The sequence below is a fragment of the Leuciscus leuciscus genome, assembly GCF_965113295.1.
Source record: "Leuciscus leuciscus genome assembly, chromosome: 19".
NCBI classification, from domain to species: domain Eukaryota; kingdom Metazoa; phylum Chordata; class Actinopteri; order Cypriniformes; family Leuciscidae; genus Leuciscus; species Leuciscus leuciscus.
In genome coordinates this window covers 5284093-5304690 of record NC_138743.1, presented here as the reverse complement: position 1 = coordinate 5304690, position 20598 = coordinate 5284093, and the positions used below count along the sequence as shown (strand labels likewise).

Below are 20598 nucleotides of genomic sequence, written 5' to 3'. Positions count from 1 at the left end.
TCGGGATTGAACCGAGCCAAGCGGGATCGGAGCGTATGCAATGGAAGCGCCTCGCAATGCACACAGTCACCACCCTCGAGTGCTGACTGGGCATGCTCCTCACCCAAACAAACAACACAAAGAGTGTGAGTATCACCTCCCGTTAAATAACGCGGGCAGGGATGGACACACACTCTAAACTGCTGTTTGCTCGCCATACTGAATATATATATATATGATATAGACAGACAACACCAAATATACAGACAGATTTCACACAGAGCGCAACTGAAGACTCAGAAAGCTTTCGTTTTCTGTTTCGGGCCGGCTTTTATAGCTTCCTGGTACGTGACGTCACCCGCCTCTGACGTTCCGCCACACCATTGGACTGATTTTACATGTGCTTCAAGACGTCATCACGCAAAGCGTTCCCCATAGCGTCAATTCAACGCAACGCGAGTTCCCTTGAAAGGGAACCAAGGGTGCAATTAACTATTTCAAAGAAGATCTTATAAAACAAGACTGGAAGGAAGTTTATGTTGAAGATGTAGATGAGGCCTATGATACATTTATATCTATATTAACAGCTTTTTATGACAAAAACTGTCCTTTAGTAAAGAAAATGGGGAAACAGAAATTTGCTGAAAAATCGTGGTTAACAAAGGGAATCCAAAAATTTACTTTTTTTATTAAAAATATATATTTTTATAAAAAAAAAAACTAAAGAAGCAGAGCAAGTATATAAGTTATATAAAAAATAAACTGACTAATATTATTAGAAACAGTAAGAGAGAATACTATAGTAAACCATTGGATAATAACAGAAATAACATAAAAAAAACATGGAAAATATTGATTCACTTCCGTCGCAACGATCATTAGTTATTAACTTAGGGGCCGCTAACATGACACCATTTTAACAGGAAACTCTAAACAGACTTTAAACGCGAAACCTGTGAGAACGCTGATGGCGTGCACATGCGTATTACGAGTTCAGTCTATTGGTATGCGCGTTTGAATATATGTGCGCTGCTTTGTAATTCCCTACAAACCAAGCCTTAAAAAAATACTTGTCTGGCCTTAACATTTTGATACAGAATTTTATCACTTCGGGGTAGATACGCGAACCGAATTTTCCCAACAACGCTTTATCTGTAGAGTGGTAAAGGGATCCTCCATAAGGAGAAACTAGTTGGCACTTTAGCACCCCGCTATGACATCGGGTCCAGGCGCAGGTCCTTCATCAGATCTGGATACAGCCTGGATCCGGCATGCGGGAAAACCTCGGGATAAACAAAAACACTAAAATTAGCGTAGATGCCATTCTTCTTATGATGTAACGAGTACATCAGGATTTATGGGAAGTGTTCCCGATTCCAGCTGACCTGATCTATGCAGCCTAACATTGAATTATAGAAGTCTATAATGTGTTATGTGTATGCTAGGTCAAAGAGATGTGTTTTTAGTCTTTAACTGACAGAGTGTGTCTGCTTCCCGGACAATGGTAGGAAGACTGTTCCAAAGTTTTGGTGCTAAATAGGAGAAGGATCTACCGCCAGCAGTCGATTTTGATATTCTAGGTATTATCAACTGGCCGGAATTTTGAGATCGCAATAGATGAGAAGGACTATAATGCGCTCAAGTACTGCAGAGCTAAACCATTTAGTGCTTTGTAAGTAATCAGCAATATTTAAAAATGTATACAATGTTTAATAGGGAGCCAATGCAGTGTTGACAGAGCAGGGCTAATATGGTCATACTTCCTGGTTCTGGTAAGAACTCGAGCTGCTGCATTTTGGACCAGCTGTAGTTTGTTTATTAAGCGTGCAGGGCAACCACCCAGTAGAGCATTACAATAATCTAGCCTTGAGGTCATGAACACATGAACTAATTGTTCTGCATTTGTCAATGAGAGCATATGGCGTAATTTAGATATATTTTTAAGATGGAAAAATGCGGTTTTACAGATATTAGACACGTGATTTTTAAATGAAAGATTGGTATCAAAGAGCACACCCAGGTTCCTAACCGACGACGAAGAATTAACAGAGCAGCCATCAAGTGTTAGACAGTATTCTAGGTTATTACGTGAGGAAGTTTTTTGTCCAATAATTAGAATCTCTGTTTTTTCAGAATTTAGTAGTAGGAAATTACTAGTCATCCAATTTTTTATATCAGCTATGCATTCCGTTAATTTTGTGAATTGGTAGTTTTCGTTAGGTTGTGAAGAAATAAAGACTTGAGTATCATCGGCATAACAGTGAAAGCTAATTCCATGCTCCCTAATGATATCTCCTAATGGTAGCATGTACAGAGTGAACAGCAGTGGTCCTAGTACTGAGCCTTGTGGTACGCCATACTGAACTTGTGATCGATAAGACATCTCTTTACTGCTACAAACTGATAACGGGCAGATAAGTATGATTTAAACCATGCTAATGCATTTCCACTAATGCCAACATAGTTTTCTAGTCTATTTAAAAGAATGTTGTGGTCAATAGTGTCAAATGCAGCACTAAGATCGAGTAACACCAATAGAGAGATACAACCACGATCGGATGATAAGAGCAAATCATTTGTGACTCTAATGAGAGCTGTCTCGGTACTATGGTACGGTCTAAATCCTGACTGAAAATCCTCGCAGATATCATTTCTTTCTAAAAAGGAACATAGTTGTGAAGATACTGACTTTTCTAGTATCTTTGACAGAAAGGGTCGATTCGAGATCGGCCTGTAATTGACAAATTTTGAGGGATCAAGTTGCGTTTTTTTAACAAGCGGTTTAATCATAGACAGCTTAAAGGTTTTTGGTACGTATTCTAGAGACAAAGATGAATTAATGATAGTAAGAAGAGGATCTATGACCTCTGGAAGCATCTCTTTCAGTAGCTTAGTCGGAATAGGGTCTAACATACATGTTGTCGGTTTAGATGATTTAATGAGTTTAGCGAATTCTTCCTCTCCTATAGCAATAAATGAATCAAATTTTTCCTTAGGGAGACTACAATGCACTCCCTGATGCGATACTGTAGTAGACGGTTGCATAGTTATAATTTTCTCCCTGATGTTATCAATCTTATTTGTGAAGAAGTTCATAAAGTCATTACTGCTGTGTTGCTTGGAAATTTCTGGGCTTGAAGCTTTCTTTTTCATTAATTTAGCCACTGTTTCAAATAAATACCTAAGGTTTTGTTTATTTTCTTCTAATAGGGTTGACAAATAAGCAGATCTAGCAGCTTTTAAGGCCTCTCTGTACGCAATCGAACTCTCTTTCCATGAAATGCGAAATACCTCTAGTTTTGTTTTCTTCCAGTTGCGCTCCATTTTTCTGGCTGCTCTCTTAAGTGCCTGAGTGTGCTCGTTGTACCACGGCATTGGACTATTTTCTTTAATCTTCTTTAAGCGCAACGGACCAACTGTGTCTAAAGTGCTGAAAAAGAGAGAGTTAAAAGTTTCTGTTGCAATATCGAGTTCTTCTAAGCTATCCGGGATGCTGAGATGATGAAACTGATTAGGACGATTATTAATAAAGCAATCTTTAGACAGAAGTGGCAGTGGCAGAAGTGATAGGTCTAACATATTTGTAACACGGAGTTGGCTTTGCAGCCTTGGCTAAATGTAATTTACACGAGACTAGATAATGATCTGAGATGTCATCGCTCTGCTGCAGAATTTCAACGGCATCAACATTTATTCCGTGTGATAATATTAGATCTAGAGTATGATTACGACAATGCTACTCATTGTCGTAATCATACTCTAGATCTGATATTATCACACGGAATAAATGTTTTTATACCGTGTGATAATATCACGTGACACGTGTTGTCTAACTCCAATAGAGTTCAGAATGTTTTTAAATGCCATACCCAATGCATCTTTTTCATTATCTAAATGTATATTAAAATCGACAACAATTAGTACTTTATCTGCAGCCAATACCAACTCTGATAGAAAGTCAGCAAATTCCTTGATAAAATCTTTATGGTGCCCTGGTGGCCTATATACAGTAGCCAGCACAAATCTCAAACGTGATTTGTCATTTACACTATATATTTTTACATTAAGCATCAACACTTCAAAATAAGTATATTTAAAACTAAATTTCTTAGTGATTTTGAAAATATTACTATAAATTTCAGCGACACCTCCCCCTTTGCGTTTCAGACGAGGTTTATGTTTATAACAGTAATCTTGCGGGGTGGACTCATTTAAAGTAATGTAATCGTTTGGTTTTAGCCAGGTTTCTGTCAAACACAGCACATCTAGATTATAGTCGGTAAACATATCATTAACAATAAGTGCTTTTGAAGTAAGGGATGGAATATTCAGCAACCCAAGCTTTAGCATTTACTCATCTGTATTATAGCTGTTTTTTATTTGTTGAACATCAATTAAATTTTTAACCTTAGATAGGTTGAAACGTTTTTTTGGGGGGATTTCCAAATTCGGGGAACAGACACAGTCTTTATGTGATAATAGCTAGGTGAAAGAGTCTCTATGTGATGGGATTTATCTGACCTTGGTGACGTGAGACAGCCAGCAGATGGTCGGTTTAGCCAGTCTGTCTGCTTCCTGACCTGAGCCCCAGATTGTCATGTTTTATCTCTAAGACTATGAGCCAAATTACTAGAGAAAAGAGCAGCACCATCCCAGGAGGGATGAATACCATTTCTTTTCAACAGGTCAGGTCTGCCCCAAAAACTTTTCCAATTGTCTACGAATTCTATATTATTTTGCGGACACCACTTCGACAGCCAGCCATTGAGTGAACACAATCTACTGACTATCTCATCACTCCTGCGAACAGGAAGGGGGCCAGTGCAAATTACAGTGCCTGACATCATAGTTCACACACCTCTTTAATATTAATTTTGGTGAAATTAATTTTGCCCTTTTATCTCCATGTGTGAAACCATTAGTGAAGAATTTGGGCGTGTTTTTCGATAGTGCTCTCAAATTTGACAAACAGATAGTTTTTTTTTTATCTCAGAGTCCAGGCTAAAGTTAGACCATTTCTTTCTTTTAAGGACTTTAAAAAGAATGATTCATGCTTTTATTTCAACAAGGCATGACTATTGTAATTCCCTGTATTCGGGCATTAACCAAGCAACTCTGAACCGTCTGCAAATGGTGAAGAATGCAGCTGCTAGGCTCCTTACTGGTGTGCGTAAAAGAGAGCATATTACTCCAGTTCTGAAATCTCTGCACTGGCTCCCAATCCGTTACAGAATTGATTTTAAAGTCTTGATGCTGGTTTTTAAATCCTTGAATGGATTGGCTCCTGTATAACATTACTGATTTATTATCCATTCACAATCCTGGAAGGTCTCTTAGGTCATCCAACCAGAGACTGTTAAATGTTCCTCGGGTTAGATTGAAAATGAGAGGAGGTCGAGCTTTTGCCATTGTTGCTCCAAAACTTTGGAACAGCCTACCTGTTTTTATTAGAACTGCCTCTACACTGCACGAGTTCAAAGCAAAACTCAAAACCTATCATTTTTCTTTGCCTTATAATTGTAGCTGATTTGTGCTGTGTCTGTTCGGTGTTCTGTTTTGTAATCTATGTTGTACATGGTGTTAAATGCTGATGATATCTGATATAGTGTACAGCACCTTGGTCAACAATTGTTGTTTTTAGTGGTGCTATATAAATTGACTCGCTGAATTTAGTCCGACTCGCTGAATTTAGTCCTAATTTGTAAGTCGCTTTGGATAAGGGCGTCTGCTAAATGACTAAATGTAAATATAAATAAAGTTTAGTTGAGTTGAGTTGAGTTGAGTGTTATTCATTTCCCCCAAGGAATTTCACCATTTATTTCCTCAGAATTAAATGCAGCCGAAGATCAACCGGCCTAGATGAAAGGCTGAATAGTATATTAATACAGACATCTAACTCCTCAAAGATCAGGGCCCGTATTCATAAAGATTCTAAGAATCCTCTAAGAAAACTCTTAATTTAGCTTAAAAACTTTTACGTAGGAGTCTTAGCTTAAAAGCGATTCGGGACCGATCTGAGAGCAACTCTGAGTAAGGAAAAGACAAAAACTTTCATCTTAGTAAGGAGGCGGGAGTTGACCCCGTTGCTATGTATGACACAATCTTTTGAAGACTGTGATTGGTTGGTTGTCCAAGAAGAAAAAAAAAAAAAAGTGATTTTAAGTATAGGGTCTATTCTAAGCCTTCACTTTGAAATTACATGCGTAATTTTTCCTATTTGACCGTTCTCACACACACACACACACACATTTTTATATGTGTATATAAATCCTTTTTTTTTTTTTTTTTTCCATGCTGTTAATTTCCTATAAGGTATTTGATTGGCTTAGAATGATAAAAATTGTTCCACTCTTTCCAATTACACTGATTGCTGGCATGTCTATTTAAGTGGTGGTTTGAATGTTGGTTTTAATGTATCAAACATGGAATTTTCCCAGTTGCCAAATATCGTAATGTAGTGATTACTTTCATTTCTGGCGCTGTGCTGTATCAGAGATGTTAGCGTGTCTCCAATAAGATCAGTCACAAACATGATCCCTGCATGATCTAATCTATAGCGTCTTATTAACTCACTGTTATTCATTGTCTGCAACACATTTCTTCTCCCTCTTCGTCTTTCTGCCATTTTCTCCTCTGCTAAAGAAACTCTTAAGCCTCTTAAAAGTCCTCGTCCGTGCTCCTAACAATTTTGAGCTTAAGACCTCTTTTAAGGGTTAAGATGCTTTCTGAATTACTTTTTTCTTTACTAGGATTTTTTCTTTAATTTTAAGAGTAAACGCCCACATTTCTAAGAATTTTCTTAGAATTTTGTCACTAGGAGCTACTCTTTGCGTTAAGATTCTTTATGAATACGGGCCCTGATATTTAATTTTCTCAAAAATCAAATGCAGCTAGATATCAACTAGACAAGTAGAAATGGTCTAGGTGAAAGGCTGAATATAGTGTATTAATACAGACATCAACTCAGACGAGTATTAACATTTAATTTCATCAAAATTAAATGCAGCAGATATTAATCAGATAGAAAACTTGGTCTGGATGAAAGGATGAATTTATTATTTGAATACATCTATTTTCAAAGCTAGACAAACATTTCATTTAATTTCTCAAAATTAAATATTATAATCAACACAAAAAGAACCATAATCGCCCGCAAACACACATAACTAGTTTTCACACAATCATAAGAGAGAAAGGGAAATTCCCGTCTGCTCAGTTCCCTGCGCATATATTGCGGACCCATAATCTACACGTTGTGATGTTATCTAGTGATCTGAGCCATTCGATTCTTATTGCAGAGATGCAGACCTATAATCTACGCGCTGCCTCGGCAAACGCACAATCTGAGCATAGGCTGTAAAAAAATGGACGTAGTGTCCATGATGTCACCCGTAGGTTTCTGAAGAGCATTTTTAGCATAGCCAGTAAAAGAAATGGACACAGCGACCCCATTGGATTCAACGGAGAAAAGTGAAGTCAATTAGGGCTGCGTTCCAGTCCACTTTTAGACACGTACTTGCGAACTTCCCTAAGCACTTCCCCTCGGGAGAATCCCTGCCGCCATTTTGAAGTGCGTTCCACTTCGTGAAGTGGATGAGGGAAGTTTATATGGACAGACCCTCATTCCCTCGATTTTGACCGAGGGAGCGAGTCTACTTCATATGTACACTTCAGGCACCTATATGTCCCACAATGCAGTACGATTGTGATGTCCCCACAGATCTCATCTAATCACCACCACAACAAACAACTCTATGATACATTAATTCTATATATATATATATATATATATATATATATATATATATATATATATATTAAACAACCCAAACACACCTATAAACATTTGGATGCTGCATTAAACAAATTCTTAAAGGGAAAAAAAAATAAAAAAATAAAGAAAATAAACTCCACAGCTGATTCCAAGTGATCAATGGCTTAGTACGTTCCAATTCAGCCCATTGCAGTTTCCGCCAGTAGTGGGCACTCGTGCAATGTAAGCAATGACGTACATCCGAGTGAACGAGACGGAGGAAAGTTAGCGAGTGAAGGGCATGACAATTTTGGACTGGAACGCAGCATAGAAGCACTCACTTCCTGATGGCTGAGCGTACTGCGCAGACTCAAACTGAGCTTGACGACATAGATGTGACATGAGCAACCTGCAGAGGTGTCAAAAGTATTCACATTCATTACTCAGGTAGAAGTATAGATACTAGGGTTTAAAAAGACTTTTGTAGAAGTTGAAGTATCAACTCAAGCTTTTTACTCAAGTAAAAGTATAAAAGTACTTGTTTCAAAACTACTTAAAGTATAAAAGTAAAAGTAATGTAAGGAAAAAAATGCAATTAAGGACAAAAGCTTACACCGCGTCACAGGGGCCTATAGTGCACTATCCCACCTCCTCAAAAAAACACATTTTTCTAAAGGCCATAATGACTATAATGTTATATTAAAATGTTAATGTTGAAAAATTTGTGATGCACTAGGCTACCTGTTTCAGCCGCATATATGCCCATAGAAAATGAATTTCAATTTCAATTTTAGTACAATGAAAATACATTAAATAACCATAAGCGGAAGATAGGATCACTAGTTGCCTATAAGTATTGTAATGGTGCAAAAAGTCAAACTTCAGAGGCATGTTATCTCAGAATGGTATATGTTTATACTTCTCTTCAAGGGTGTAGGTTTGATTTTGAGATTGGTGGGGACTGGGGACACGACACAGCAATACTGTCAAGTGTCACTTGTGTGACCATTGCTCTGAGCCATGTTTTCAGTGTCCTAAGAGCACTGAAATTTCTTTCCGTCCAGCTGATGAGACTGGGATGAAAAGGGTTTCAACTTGATCAAACAGGCCTCTCATTTCAACAAGACCAAGCCTTCAACAGACCAAGCAATGTTATTTTTTCATGTTTTATGGGGACTTTCCATAGACATAATGATTTTTATACTGTACAAATTGTGTATTCTTACCCCCTAGAATAACCCTACCTATCACAGAAAACCTTCTGTATTTTTACATTTTCAAAAAACATCACTTAGTCTGATTTACAAGCTGTTTTCCAAAAAAAAAAAAAAAAAAATCCCCACAACTTTGCCCCGATTTCTCCCTCGCTTACCGCATCTAGGTTTCCTTCGGAGGAGTTTTGGCGCTTCGCACAACCAAATGTGACTACAGCCTCTCACAAGTTAGAAAGAAAACACAACGCCAATCAGTTTAGCGATGTGTATTCAGGAGGCGGGACTCAGATCTAACCCGTTTGTGTAATTGGCCAATTTTTTTTTGAACGACGACAAGCCGGAATGAAAACAAGCCGAAATGAAATAGGAGTAATGAGGCTATTTTTAAAATGTAAGGAGTAGAAAGTACAGATAATTACGTGAAAATGTAAGGAGTAGAAGTAAAAAGTCGTCTGAAAAATAATTACTCCAGTAAAGTATAGATACCCCAAATTTCTACTTGAGTAAGGTAACGAAGTATTTGTACTTCGTTACTTGACACCTCTGGCAACCTGTCTGTCTTCTAGTAGCTGTGCCAAGAGAAATCTGAATCATTCCCTTCCGAAACTTGCAGAGACGGAGAGCGTGAGTAGGAGGTGTCCATGAGCTAGGAGCAGGAGCAACTTTTGCTAATTATTTTGATTAATTATTTTGTCATTTTGCCTCCACGTCCCCCCGATTGCCCGCAAGCTTCTCCTCCTGTCTATACGGTAATTTCTCTACTGTGCGACAGAGAGACGCGTGGTTATGACGCAATCGTTAGCCTATTTTTACAAAACTCCTTCTATGGGGCCATAACGTAAGATACAAGGTAATGGAGCATTTTATAAATGTTTGTGTTTCTTTAGAAATAAATAATGGACAAATGGAGTCTTTAAACGCCTCAGATGTAAAGTTATTAGCTGTCAAAGTGACGCCAAAATGAATGGGAGTCAATGGAATGCTAACAGCAGGTGATGGTCTGCTAATCAATGGCGGCCCCCGGGGAAGCTTCAGTTTCCGGCTGATGGATTACCCCCTTGATTTTTAGAGCTAAAAGTGGGCGGAGCCAGCCTTCGCCATCTTGGCAGCGCGTCACTCCTGGATAACAGAAAATGGGCAAAGAGGTGGGACATGGGTGGAGATGAGGTGCCTGGTTGCTGAAACCACGCCCGCCTAGCTCGACGTGATCGAGTTTGCTCAGGATAAGGAGCTCATGCTATATGCTACTGGCAGTACCGTTGAGTATAGAGCTTTATTCAGTCCATTTTAAATTCTGATTTTGGCCACCTCTCAAATGGGTCAAACTATAGATATTACCTAAGAAGTTCAAGTAAATGTGCTAGAAATCCGTGCTCATTCAAGGACGTGCATTTATTGCATGGACGGAGAGAAAGCACTGACACCTGCAGGATTTCATCTGACCGTACTTTTTATTTAACACTAAAAAGTTAAATAAGCGTATGGGACATTCTACCAGAAACGTACATTATCTGTCCTTGAATTGTTACAGAATAAAAAGTATTTCATCCAAAAATTTCTAAAACTGGTTCATAGTTGATTTCTGTGAGTTGTTCTATAAAGGAATATGTCATTCATTAGGTTCTCAGATATTTTTTTCTTTATTAAAAACACTTTTGAAAATTACAAATCCTGTCCATGTCCTTGTCCTCAACCAAATTGGAGCTACAGCTTTCATAGTTTTGTTATGCTAAAAACTGTTATTTAGAGAGAAAAAAACTCCAAGTTTAAGCTGTTATCATTCACATCAATTGATCAAAAACATGAAATTATATATAAATTCTACAAATAAATACTATTTTACAACTGTCCCCATGTTTTCGGTCAGTCCTGTCACGTTTACATAAAACTCTACATAAAATGTGTGAAATAAGCCTTTAAGGGTATCACTCTAGGAAGTGACATAATTTTACCCAGGTGAAGCTGACATTGATCAAGGCTGATCAAAGATTGAATTGTATGATTTTAAGCTTGTTTTTGTATGTTTTTTTTTTAGGAAGACGAGCTAAAGGGTCAGGCCCTGTCACGGTAAAACATAATGAAAATGTTATAAATCCAAAACATGTCTAAAAAGGTTACTGAAATTCCTTGCTTGCATGTTAACAGTTTTTATGCTAGCATGCTCTTTATGCATACAAGGCTCCATTACCTTGTATCTTACGTTATGGCCCCGTAGAAGCAGTTTTTGTAATAATAGGCTAACGATTGCGTCATAACCACGCGACTCTCTGGAAATTACCGTATAGAAAGGAGGAGAAGCTTGCAGTCAATCGGGGGGATGTGGAGGCATAAAGTCCAATAAAGTCAAGGGAGAAGCCCATAGAGAGTCATAAAGTTTCTCCTGCTCCTAGCTCATGGACAGCTCCAACTCACGCTCTCCATCTCTGCGAGATTCGGAAGGGAATGATTCAGATTTCTCTTGGCACAGCTACTAGAAGACTTACAACTGTTAGAAAGGTTGCTTACGTCACATCTACGTCATCAAGCTCAGTTTGAGTCTGCGCAGTACGCTCAGCCATTAGGAAGTGAGTGCTTCTAATTTGCTTCACTTTTCTCCGTTGAAGTCTATGGGGTCGCTGTGTCCATTTCTTTTACTGTCTATGGTCAGGCCCTGTCACATCAGGCCCTGTCACATTCCTGTGTGACACGGCCTTACAAATAAAAGTTATTGTTCTTTTTTATTACATTTATTGCACATATTATGTATTTAACACATGCAATAGTAAAATGTTATTTGAAAATAGACGTTACACTATAAATATATTCTAATGAATTAGGTCCTTATTATAGACTATATTGCCAAAAGTTTGGGGACGTCTGCCTTTACATGCACATTAACTTTAATTACATCCCATTCTTAATCCATGGGGTTTAATATGGAGTTGGCCCACCCTTTGCAGCTATAACAGCTCCAACTCTTCTAGGAATCCAAGATGGCGCCGCGGATGGCTGCCTCGGTGTGGAGCTCTCCAGTTATTGTGTTGTTTTTGTTGGTTTGTTCTGCGTTTAGTCATTCTTTTCCTATCAGTTTCACCAAAGACGAACTACTGGACATTAGGAAACACACACCAGACAACTTTTTCACAGATTTTGATTACTCAGACGTTTTACTGGACATTCTCGTCGGAGGGGCAGCGGTGTTGTTCAAACGCGCGGTCAGACGCAAACGCGGGAAGCGCGCTGGCGCGCTGGTTAAACTCCGCGAGCGCGGCCTCCGCACTGCACTCCCTAGTATTCATCTTGCGAATCTCCGATCTCTTCCTAACAAAATGGACGAACTTCTTCTCCTCACCCGCACTAACAAGGACTTTTTAAACTCCGCTGCTCTGTGCTTCACTGAAACCTGGCTGAGTGAAGCCATACCGGACAACGCACTACATCTGCCGGGCTTTCAGCTGTTCCGAGCGGATCGCATCGCGGAACTAACGGGGAAAACGAGAGGTGGTGGATTGTGTTTCTACATTAACGAAAGTTGGTGTTCAGATGTAACAACACTGAAGAAGATGTGCTCTCCTAATTTAGAGGCACATTTCATAAACTGTAAACCTTTCTACTCGCCGCGGGAGTTTTCCTCATTCATTCTCGCGAATGTTTACATTCCTCCAGACGCGTGTGTGAGCGCGGCGATAAAACAGCTGGCTGAACATATAGCTGAAATGGAACAAAGGTACCCAGACTCTCTTTTAATCATTCTTGGGGATTTTAACAAAGCAAATCTCTCCCGTGAACTGCCAAAATACAGACAGCATGTTACATGTCCTACCAGAGACAGTAATATATTGGACCACTGTTACACCACGATAAAGAATGCGTATCACTCCGTCCCACGGGCAGCTTTGGGGCTCTCTGATCATTGTTTGGTTCATCTTATACCGACCTACAGGCAGAAACTGAAATCAGCTAAACCTGTAATAAGGACTGTAAAAAGATGGACCAACGAAGCAGAGCAGGATCTACAGGCCTGCTTCGATTGCACTGATTGGACTGTTTTTGAAGCTGCAGCCACCGATCTGGATGAGCTCACAGATACTGTAACATCATATATCAGTTTCTGTGAGGATACATGCATTCCTACCAGGACATTCTTATCATTCACTAATGATAAACCATGGTTTACTGGGAAACTCAAACAGCTTCGTCATGCCAAAGAGGATGCTTACAGAAGTGGGGATAAAATCTTGTATAACCAGGCCAGAAACAGACTGACAAAGGAGATCAGAGTTGCTAAAAGAAGCTACTCTGAAAAGCTGAAAACCCAGTTTTCAGCCAACGACCCGGCATCAGTCTGGAGAGGCCTGAGGAACATCACCAACTACAAATCACCATCCCCCCGATCTGTGGAGAATCAACAACTGGCTGACACTCTCAATGCATTCTATTGCAGGTTTGAGAAGCCCAGACTCACACCTCACACCCGCTCTGATGTGCACTTCACACATCCACCATCACCTCCTGCAACCCCTCTCCTCCCCCCTTCTGCCATCCAACCTGAGCTTAAGGTCTGTGTGGAGGACGTGAGCCGAGTCTTCAAAAAACAGAAGACTAGGAAAGCTTCAGGCCCAGACGGCATCTCATCTGCTTGTCTAAAAGCCTGCGCTGACCAACTGGCCCCAGTCTTCACGCAGATCTTCAACAGATCATTGGAGCAGTGTGAAGTTCCCTGCTGCTTCAAACGCTCCACTATCATTCCGGTTCCCAAAAAACCTAAAATCACTGGACTTAATGACTACAGACCTGTCGCTCTCACGTCTGTGGTCATGAAGTCGTTTGAAAGACTGGTGTTGGCCTATCTGAAGGACATCACTGGACCCCTTCTGGATCCCTTTCAGTTTGCTTACAGAGCAAACAGGTCTGTGGATGATGCAGTCAACATGGGACTGCACTATATCCTGCAACATCTTGACAGACCTGGGACTTATGCACGGATCTTATTTGTGGACTTCAGTTCGGCCTTCAATACCATCATCCCTGATCTTCTCACAGCCAAACTGACTCAGCTCTCCATGCCATCCTCAATCTGTCAGTGGATCTCCAGCTTCCTGACCGACCGGCAGCAGCGAGTGAGACTGGGGAAGCTCACATCCAGGACCCTCACCATCAGCACTGGCGCCCCCCAAGGGTGCGTTCTCTCCCCACTGCTCTTCTCCCTGTACACTAATGACTGCACTTCTAAAGACCCCTCTGTCAAGCTCCTGAAATTTGCAGACGACACCACCGTCATCGGTCTCATCCAAAATGGTGACGAGTCTGCTTACAGACTGGGGGTTGAACAGCTGGCTGTCTGGTGCAGCTATAACAACCTTGAGCTGAACACGCTCAAAACAGTGGAGATGATTGTGGATTTCAGGAGAAAATCCCCAGCACTCCCCCCTCTCACCATCATGAACAGCACTGTGGAAGCAGTGGAGTCATTCAGGTTCCTGGGCTCTACCATCTCTCAGGACCTGAAGTGGGCAAATCACATTGACTCCATTGTGAAAAAGGCCCAGCAGAGACTGTACTTCCTTCGCCAGCTGAAGAAGTTCAATCTGCCACAGGAGCTGCTGATCCAGTTCTACTCAGCCGTCATTGAGTCTGTTTTAAGCACTTCCATCACTGTCTGGTTTGGTTCAGCTACCAAATCGGACATCAGGAGACTACAACGGACAGTCCGGACAGCAGAGAGGATTATTGGTGCCCCCCTGCCAACCCCCCAGGACCTGTACTCTTCCAGAGTGAGGAAGAGAGCAGGTAAAATCATCACAGACTCCACTCACCCTGGACACCCCCTGTTTGAACTGTTACCGTCAGGACGGCGACACAGATCACTGGCCACAAGAACATCCAGGCACAGGAACAGTTTCTTTCCACAGGCCATTTCCCTTCTGAACACTTAACATGCCCCCCAAGGCATATGCCTGTAAGTGCAATACTCCCACTGTCTAGTGCAATATTCTCTTAACTCAGGTGATATTTATATTTATATTATTCATACTACTCAAAATACTGTAAATATGTTCATAATCTGTAACATGCACTAGACTCCCACTGTCTAGTGTAATATTCTTTAACTCAGGTGATATTTATATTTATATTATTCATACTTCTCAAAATACTGTAAATATGTTCATAATCTGTAAATGTTTATTCAGACTAAACCCAACTGTGACCCCTTTTTTTTTTTTTTTTTTACTTTTTATACTATTTTTATTTTATTTTTTTTAAATATATTTTATTCTTAGAATTTGTATTACTATGTTTCTTGTTGTATTTGTATTTGTATTTGTATTTGTATATGTGCACTGGAAGCTTCAGTACCAAGAAAAATTCCTTGTGGGTGCAAGCACACTTGGCAATAAAGCTCTTTCTGATTCTGATTCTGATTCTGAGGAAGGCTTTTCTTTATGGGAATTTTTTACCATTCTTCTAGAAGCGCATTTGTGAGGTCAGACACTGATGTTGGACGAGAAGGTCTGGCTCGCAGTCTCTCCTCTAATTTATCCCAAAGGTCGAGGTCAAGACTCTGTGCCGGTCGAGGTCAAGACTCTGTGCCAGTCAAGTTCCTCCACACCAAACTCCTCAACAATGTCGCAGTCATGTTGAAACAGGAACATCCCCAAACTGTTCCCATAAAGCTGGGAGCATTAAATTGTCCAAAATGTCTTGGTATGCTGTAGGGCTTGCATAGACTAGTCGAGTAGTCGATAGATCGACTACTTCAACCACTAGTTGACGCTGTCGGAAACAATCGACTACTCGAGCGTCCATTAACCATAAATGAATTAAAAATGGTGAACGTCACCAACAGACACCACACGTCAGATGTGTGGAAGTATTTCATCAAGGATGCCAAAAATATTGTAATTGGCCAACTCTGCAAGAGGCCGTTCACATGTTGCGTCTAAAAACGTGTGGAAAGCGCGGCTCCTAAGTGCTTGATCTCCCGTGGCGTCTGTCGTTGCTATGCACCCATGAACTGCCGCGCTGTACATCTACGATCAGCTGTTAGGCCGAGCTTTTGATGATGTTACGGAAAGGCCGAAGCTGATTGGTTTTTGTCACATGACCTGCGGTGCGCTTGAGGCATTCTGAAAAGTTGAGATGTTTTCATCTCGCCGCGGCATCGGCGCGCCTGGAAAAACTAGCGCACCAAGTTGCTTCCATTATGAGCGCGCTCGCCGCGCGCCTACATTTGAAATAACGACCTTGAGCGCGAAAAAGACGCGATATGTGAACGGCCCCTAGAAGCAGACGTCTGACATGAAAGGCAAGAACGGCTATTTATTTGGCTTTAGACCGTTACATGAAAATTTAAAAATGAAATGTCATAATTATAATGTTTTGAGAGTTTACTTATGTAATTGTTGCATTAGGCTATGAATTAATAAATGTTTATTGATAAGATCTAGCTATTTCATGTCTTTTCATTTACAGTAGCATGAACCACGAGTAGTCGAGTAACTCGAGTATTGTTTTGATAAGAAATCGACTAGCAGAAATTAGTAGTCGTGCAACCCCTAGTATGCTGAAGCATTACGAGTTCCTTTCACTGGAACTAAGGGGTCAAGCCCAACCCCTGAAAAACAACCCCACACCATAATCCCCCCTCCACCAAACTTTACACTTGCCACAATGCAGTCAGGCAAGTACCGTTCTCCTGACAACCACCAAACACAGACTCATCCATCGGATCGCCAGACAGAGAAGCATGATTCGTCATGCCAGAGAATACGTCTCCACTCCTCCGTGGAATATTTAGTAGTGAGGAAATTTCACGAATGGACTTATTGCACAGGTGGCAACCTATCACGATACCATGGTTTAATTCACTGAGCTCCTAAGAGCGACCCATTCTTTTACATTTTTTACAGTTTACATTCTTTTACATTTACAGTTTATAGAAGCAGTCTGGAGGCCCAAGTGCTTGATTTTTATACAACTGTGGCCATGGAAGTGATTGGAACATCTGAATTCAATTATTTGGAGGGCTGTCCCAATACTTTCAGCAATATTGTGTATGTCCTTGGCTGAATTTTACCATAGTCTAATATTACATTAACATTCAAATTATAATATTAATTTAAAAAAGAAATGCCAATCAAAACTTAAATAAAGAACACAAACATAACTTTTTCTGCATCTTCAAAATCCATAAAGTCAGTCCTGTCACAGCACCGTCAGTCACACAGGAAATTATGACATAAAAGTGTACTATTTGAGGAAATATTGATGAATTAATCTCTTTAACTGTGTAGATGAAGGTGGGGGTATATATCCACAACTATGTTTTTGTAAAAATCTCCTATGCAAAGGTAGTTATTTTACAACTATATGAATGCCTGGTGGGTATTTTGTGATTTTGTGTACTACCGTTGACCGAAAAGTTACTTATATTTCTTAAAGGAATTACAAAACAATGTTAGATACAATCAGGGACATGTGATCAATAAGAAAATGCTATTTGTATCAAAGAAATTCATTAGGAAACCATTCTAACATATACAAATTTGTCTGTGACAGGGCCTGACATTTTAGGGGTGAAATGCGTATAAAAATGTATTTTATTCAATCATAGAAACATGCTGAGATGGCATGATATGTGTTTCTCATAGTTTAACATGTGACTCAACGTTCAGATTTAAGAAAAAATAAAATAATTCCCCCAAGATTATTTATATGTGGAAATGAATGTCCCATATATGGTCCATTTGTTCCGTGAGAGCAACGGTACCGCAGAACGAGTGTAGTGTAGCCTCTATATCTATAGATGGTTTTAAATCTGAACTCCAAAAAGCACCAAAATTGTCAGACATCCATGAGTGCATGTTCCCAGAGGAAAACAACTGAAAAACAGTGCTGGTTGTTCTCTGGATACTCGACAACGACGGAATCCTACAGCGTGGGCGAAGGTATAACGCATGTATTTATGAAATAATCCTGAAAAAAGTTAAAAACACGGCAGAGATACCAAGTTCAGCAGCTGGAATTAGCTGAGGTAGTAACGTGACGGCTAACAGACAGCAGACAAACGGCTAGTAGTGACAGCAGCGGCAATCCACCTGTCACTCAAGTGGCCACGCCCTTAATTATGCAGAACTTTAAGGCTTAATATAATTTAAGTTAAGTGAGTTATAAAAAAAAATAAAATATATATTATAGAGCATTCATAAAGCATTCATGAACATGAGAAGACAGTTTATAGAGCTATTTGTAGGCTTGAGCTCACCGTATACATCTGTTCGGCAGTTTCGCCACTGGCACCCAGGACGACCAGGCCCAATGCAGAGGAGATGCTCAGGGGTGAGAATAACACATTGTCTGTGTTGGCCTTACAGAGCACTTTTAACAGGTCAATGGAGAATTTTGAGTTTGCCACAATCAGAGGTTCCATCGTTTAAAGCCTAGAATGAAGGAAATTCACTTTAAACATAATGTTAGACCAGCACAGAAAACAGTATAGAAGTAGAGGAATTAAAAAAGTTTACATCCTGTTCAAGCCACGGACAAGCAACATTAATATTACCTGATGTGCTCTCCTAATATGTGAAAAGTCAAATAAAATTAATATATAGGCTATATATATATATATATATATATATATATTTTTTTTTTTTTATAAAATCAGAACAACAGAACATCCCACAACTCTTTAGCTTTAAAAAATCACTGAAAGGAACCCTCTTTCCCTCTTAATGAAAAGGTTTTTCAGTTTTTATCCTTGTCTATAATGCATATGAGCAGCCATTTTACATCCAAACTCTTTAGAAGTTATAGTCATCTGGTGGAAAAAATGTAGCGAAAATGTTTTCAGTAATACTGCCTTGAATAGTTCTATTTTATTTTAGCAGTTAACCTCAAACGAAGTGCAGTAATCTGTTTTTATCATTGATCAAAAATCTCATTGGATTATTACACTGTTTGCAAAATGAATGTTAAAATTAAACAGGTGAACCTGAAATTCATATATAGCCTACAAAGACACAGTAAAGCAGAAGATATAAAATTATCATCTTAAGTGAAATGTTTTTGTGAAGCATTTTGTGCTGTACATGTAGGCTATGTTATTACAACTAGGCCTACTGTTGTAGTTAAAATTCATGAGCTTCTGAAATAGGCTACTTACTGATAAAGAAAGCAATGATTCGATCTCTCCTTGATACGAGGTGCGTCTTCACAACTGCCCTGCTGACACAAGTCTCATTGCTCCCAGTTAGAAATATATGACATAGTTCGAATGACTAATTCGAGGGGGTAAATGGCTGATTTTGCCAGGGCTTCAGCCGTCAGCCTATTTTGCCGGGACTTCAGCCAGACGCGGCGTCAGCCTTTTTTGCAGGGACTTCTATTTTTATTCAAAGATCAACAGTCTGTCATTATTCTTTAGTCTGCCACAACCCCCCCCCCCCCCCCCCCCCCCCCAAAAAAACCCCCATTAAAATCATGAACTCAAATGTCATTGTGAAAAAAAAAAAAAACAATGACTGTTGTAAGTGAATCAGACCTTTCAGTATAGCCTAACGCTAATAAGCTTAAACGAAAATAACGAGATAATTGTGTAGTGAAGTCTTTTTTTGCAGTGCCGCGAACAATCAATCACAATCACTCCTTTACGCGTGCAGCAGTGACTGTCCTCGCGGCTGCAGCAACTTGCGCTCTAATAATAGGCAAAATAGGCTACAGAATAAGAATATTTCGTTCTGTATTGACAGGTGCAATATTTGAAAATCGATCATATATTTTTTTTTATTACATTTATATCTGCATTTATGTAAAAGCTTAAACTTTCAAACATCAAAATGTCATTTATTAATATGTTTTCATGTCAAAATGACATACAAACATCTTTTCCTATTCTATTTTGCCTGGAAACGCTTCCAACACGCTTGCGTGTCGCGTGAAAAATAGGCGTCGGTTCTATTTCTAGCATGCACGCGTTTTCCGCGCGGCTCGAGGCGCGCCTGAGACGCGCGTGTCACGCAGGCAGTGTGCAAGCTCTAACCTGTTAACAGGGGAGCCGAAATAAAAACGGACACGCCACGCAGCCAGTGTGTCGCCGGCCTCAACCTCCGCAGACAGTTTTTAATGTTTATCAGGCAATAACTACTCAAGATTTTCAAAATGTTTTTTTTTTGTATTTATCTATATCTATTTATCGATCTATCTATACACACACACACACACACACACACACACACACACACACACACACACACACACACACACACACACACACACACACACACACACACACACACACACACACACACACACACACACACACACACACACACACAAATCACTCCAACAGTCTGCTTGTATTTAAGTCTGGAAAAGGAACTATAGACAGTGCAGGTCCATTAAAGAGCCCATTCAACAGACAGTAAACACAGGCACTCTGTATAGGTTTAAGTTTGTAAAGAGAACTATATACATTTAAATAACATAGCTATACACATAAATAATAGGGAAGAGGGGCACTGTATCCAGCGTCCATTCCTCTGGGAGTAGGGAACTGGGGTTTTGAGGAGAGCGGCACTGTGTCCAGGGTCCATTCCTCAGGGGTTGGGGGAGCTGGGGTTTCGGGGAGAGGGGCACTGTGTCCAGCGTCCATTCCTCAGGGGGTGGGTGAGCGGG

The 20598-nt window shown here is 40.0% G+C and overlaps 1 protein-coding gene across 1 annotated transcript in view; it reads right to left on the bottom strand.

Moving 5' to 3' along the window:
* Window positions 1-19214, bottom strand: part of LOC309482629 (leukocyte elastase inhibitor-like) — a 38266-nt gene extending 19052 nt beyond the window's left edge. The window contains exons 1-2 of the mRNA XM_082148096.1: window positions 19088-19214; window positions 18191-18365 (exon numbers count right to left, since the gene is read on the bottom strand). Of these exons, the coding sequence (XP_082004222.1) occupies window positions 18191-18355 (165 nt within the window). The 5' untranslated portion in view covers window positions 18356-18365; window positions 19088-19214. The remainder of the gene's footprint in view (window positions 1-18190; window positions 18366-19087) is intronic.
* Window positions 19215-20598: the final 1384 nt, after the last annotated feature.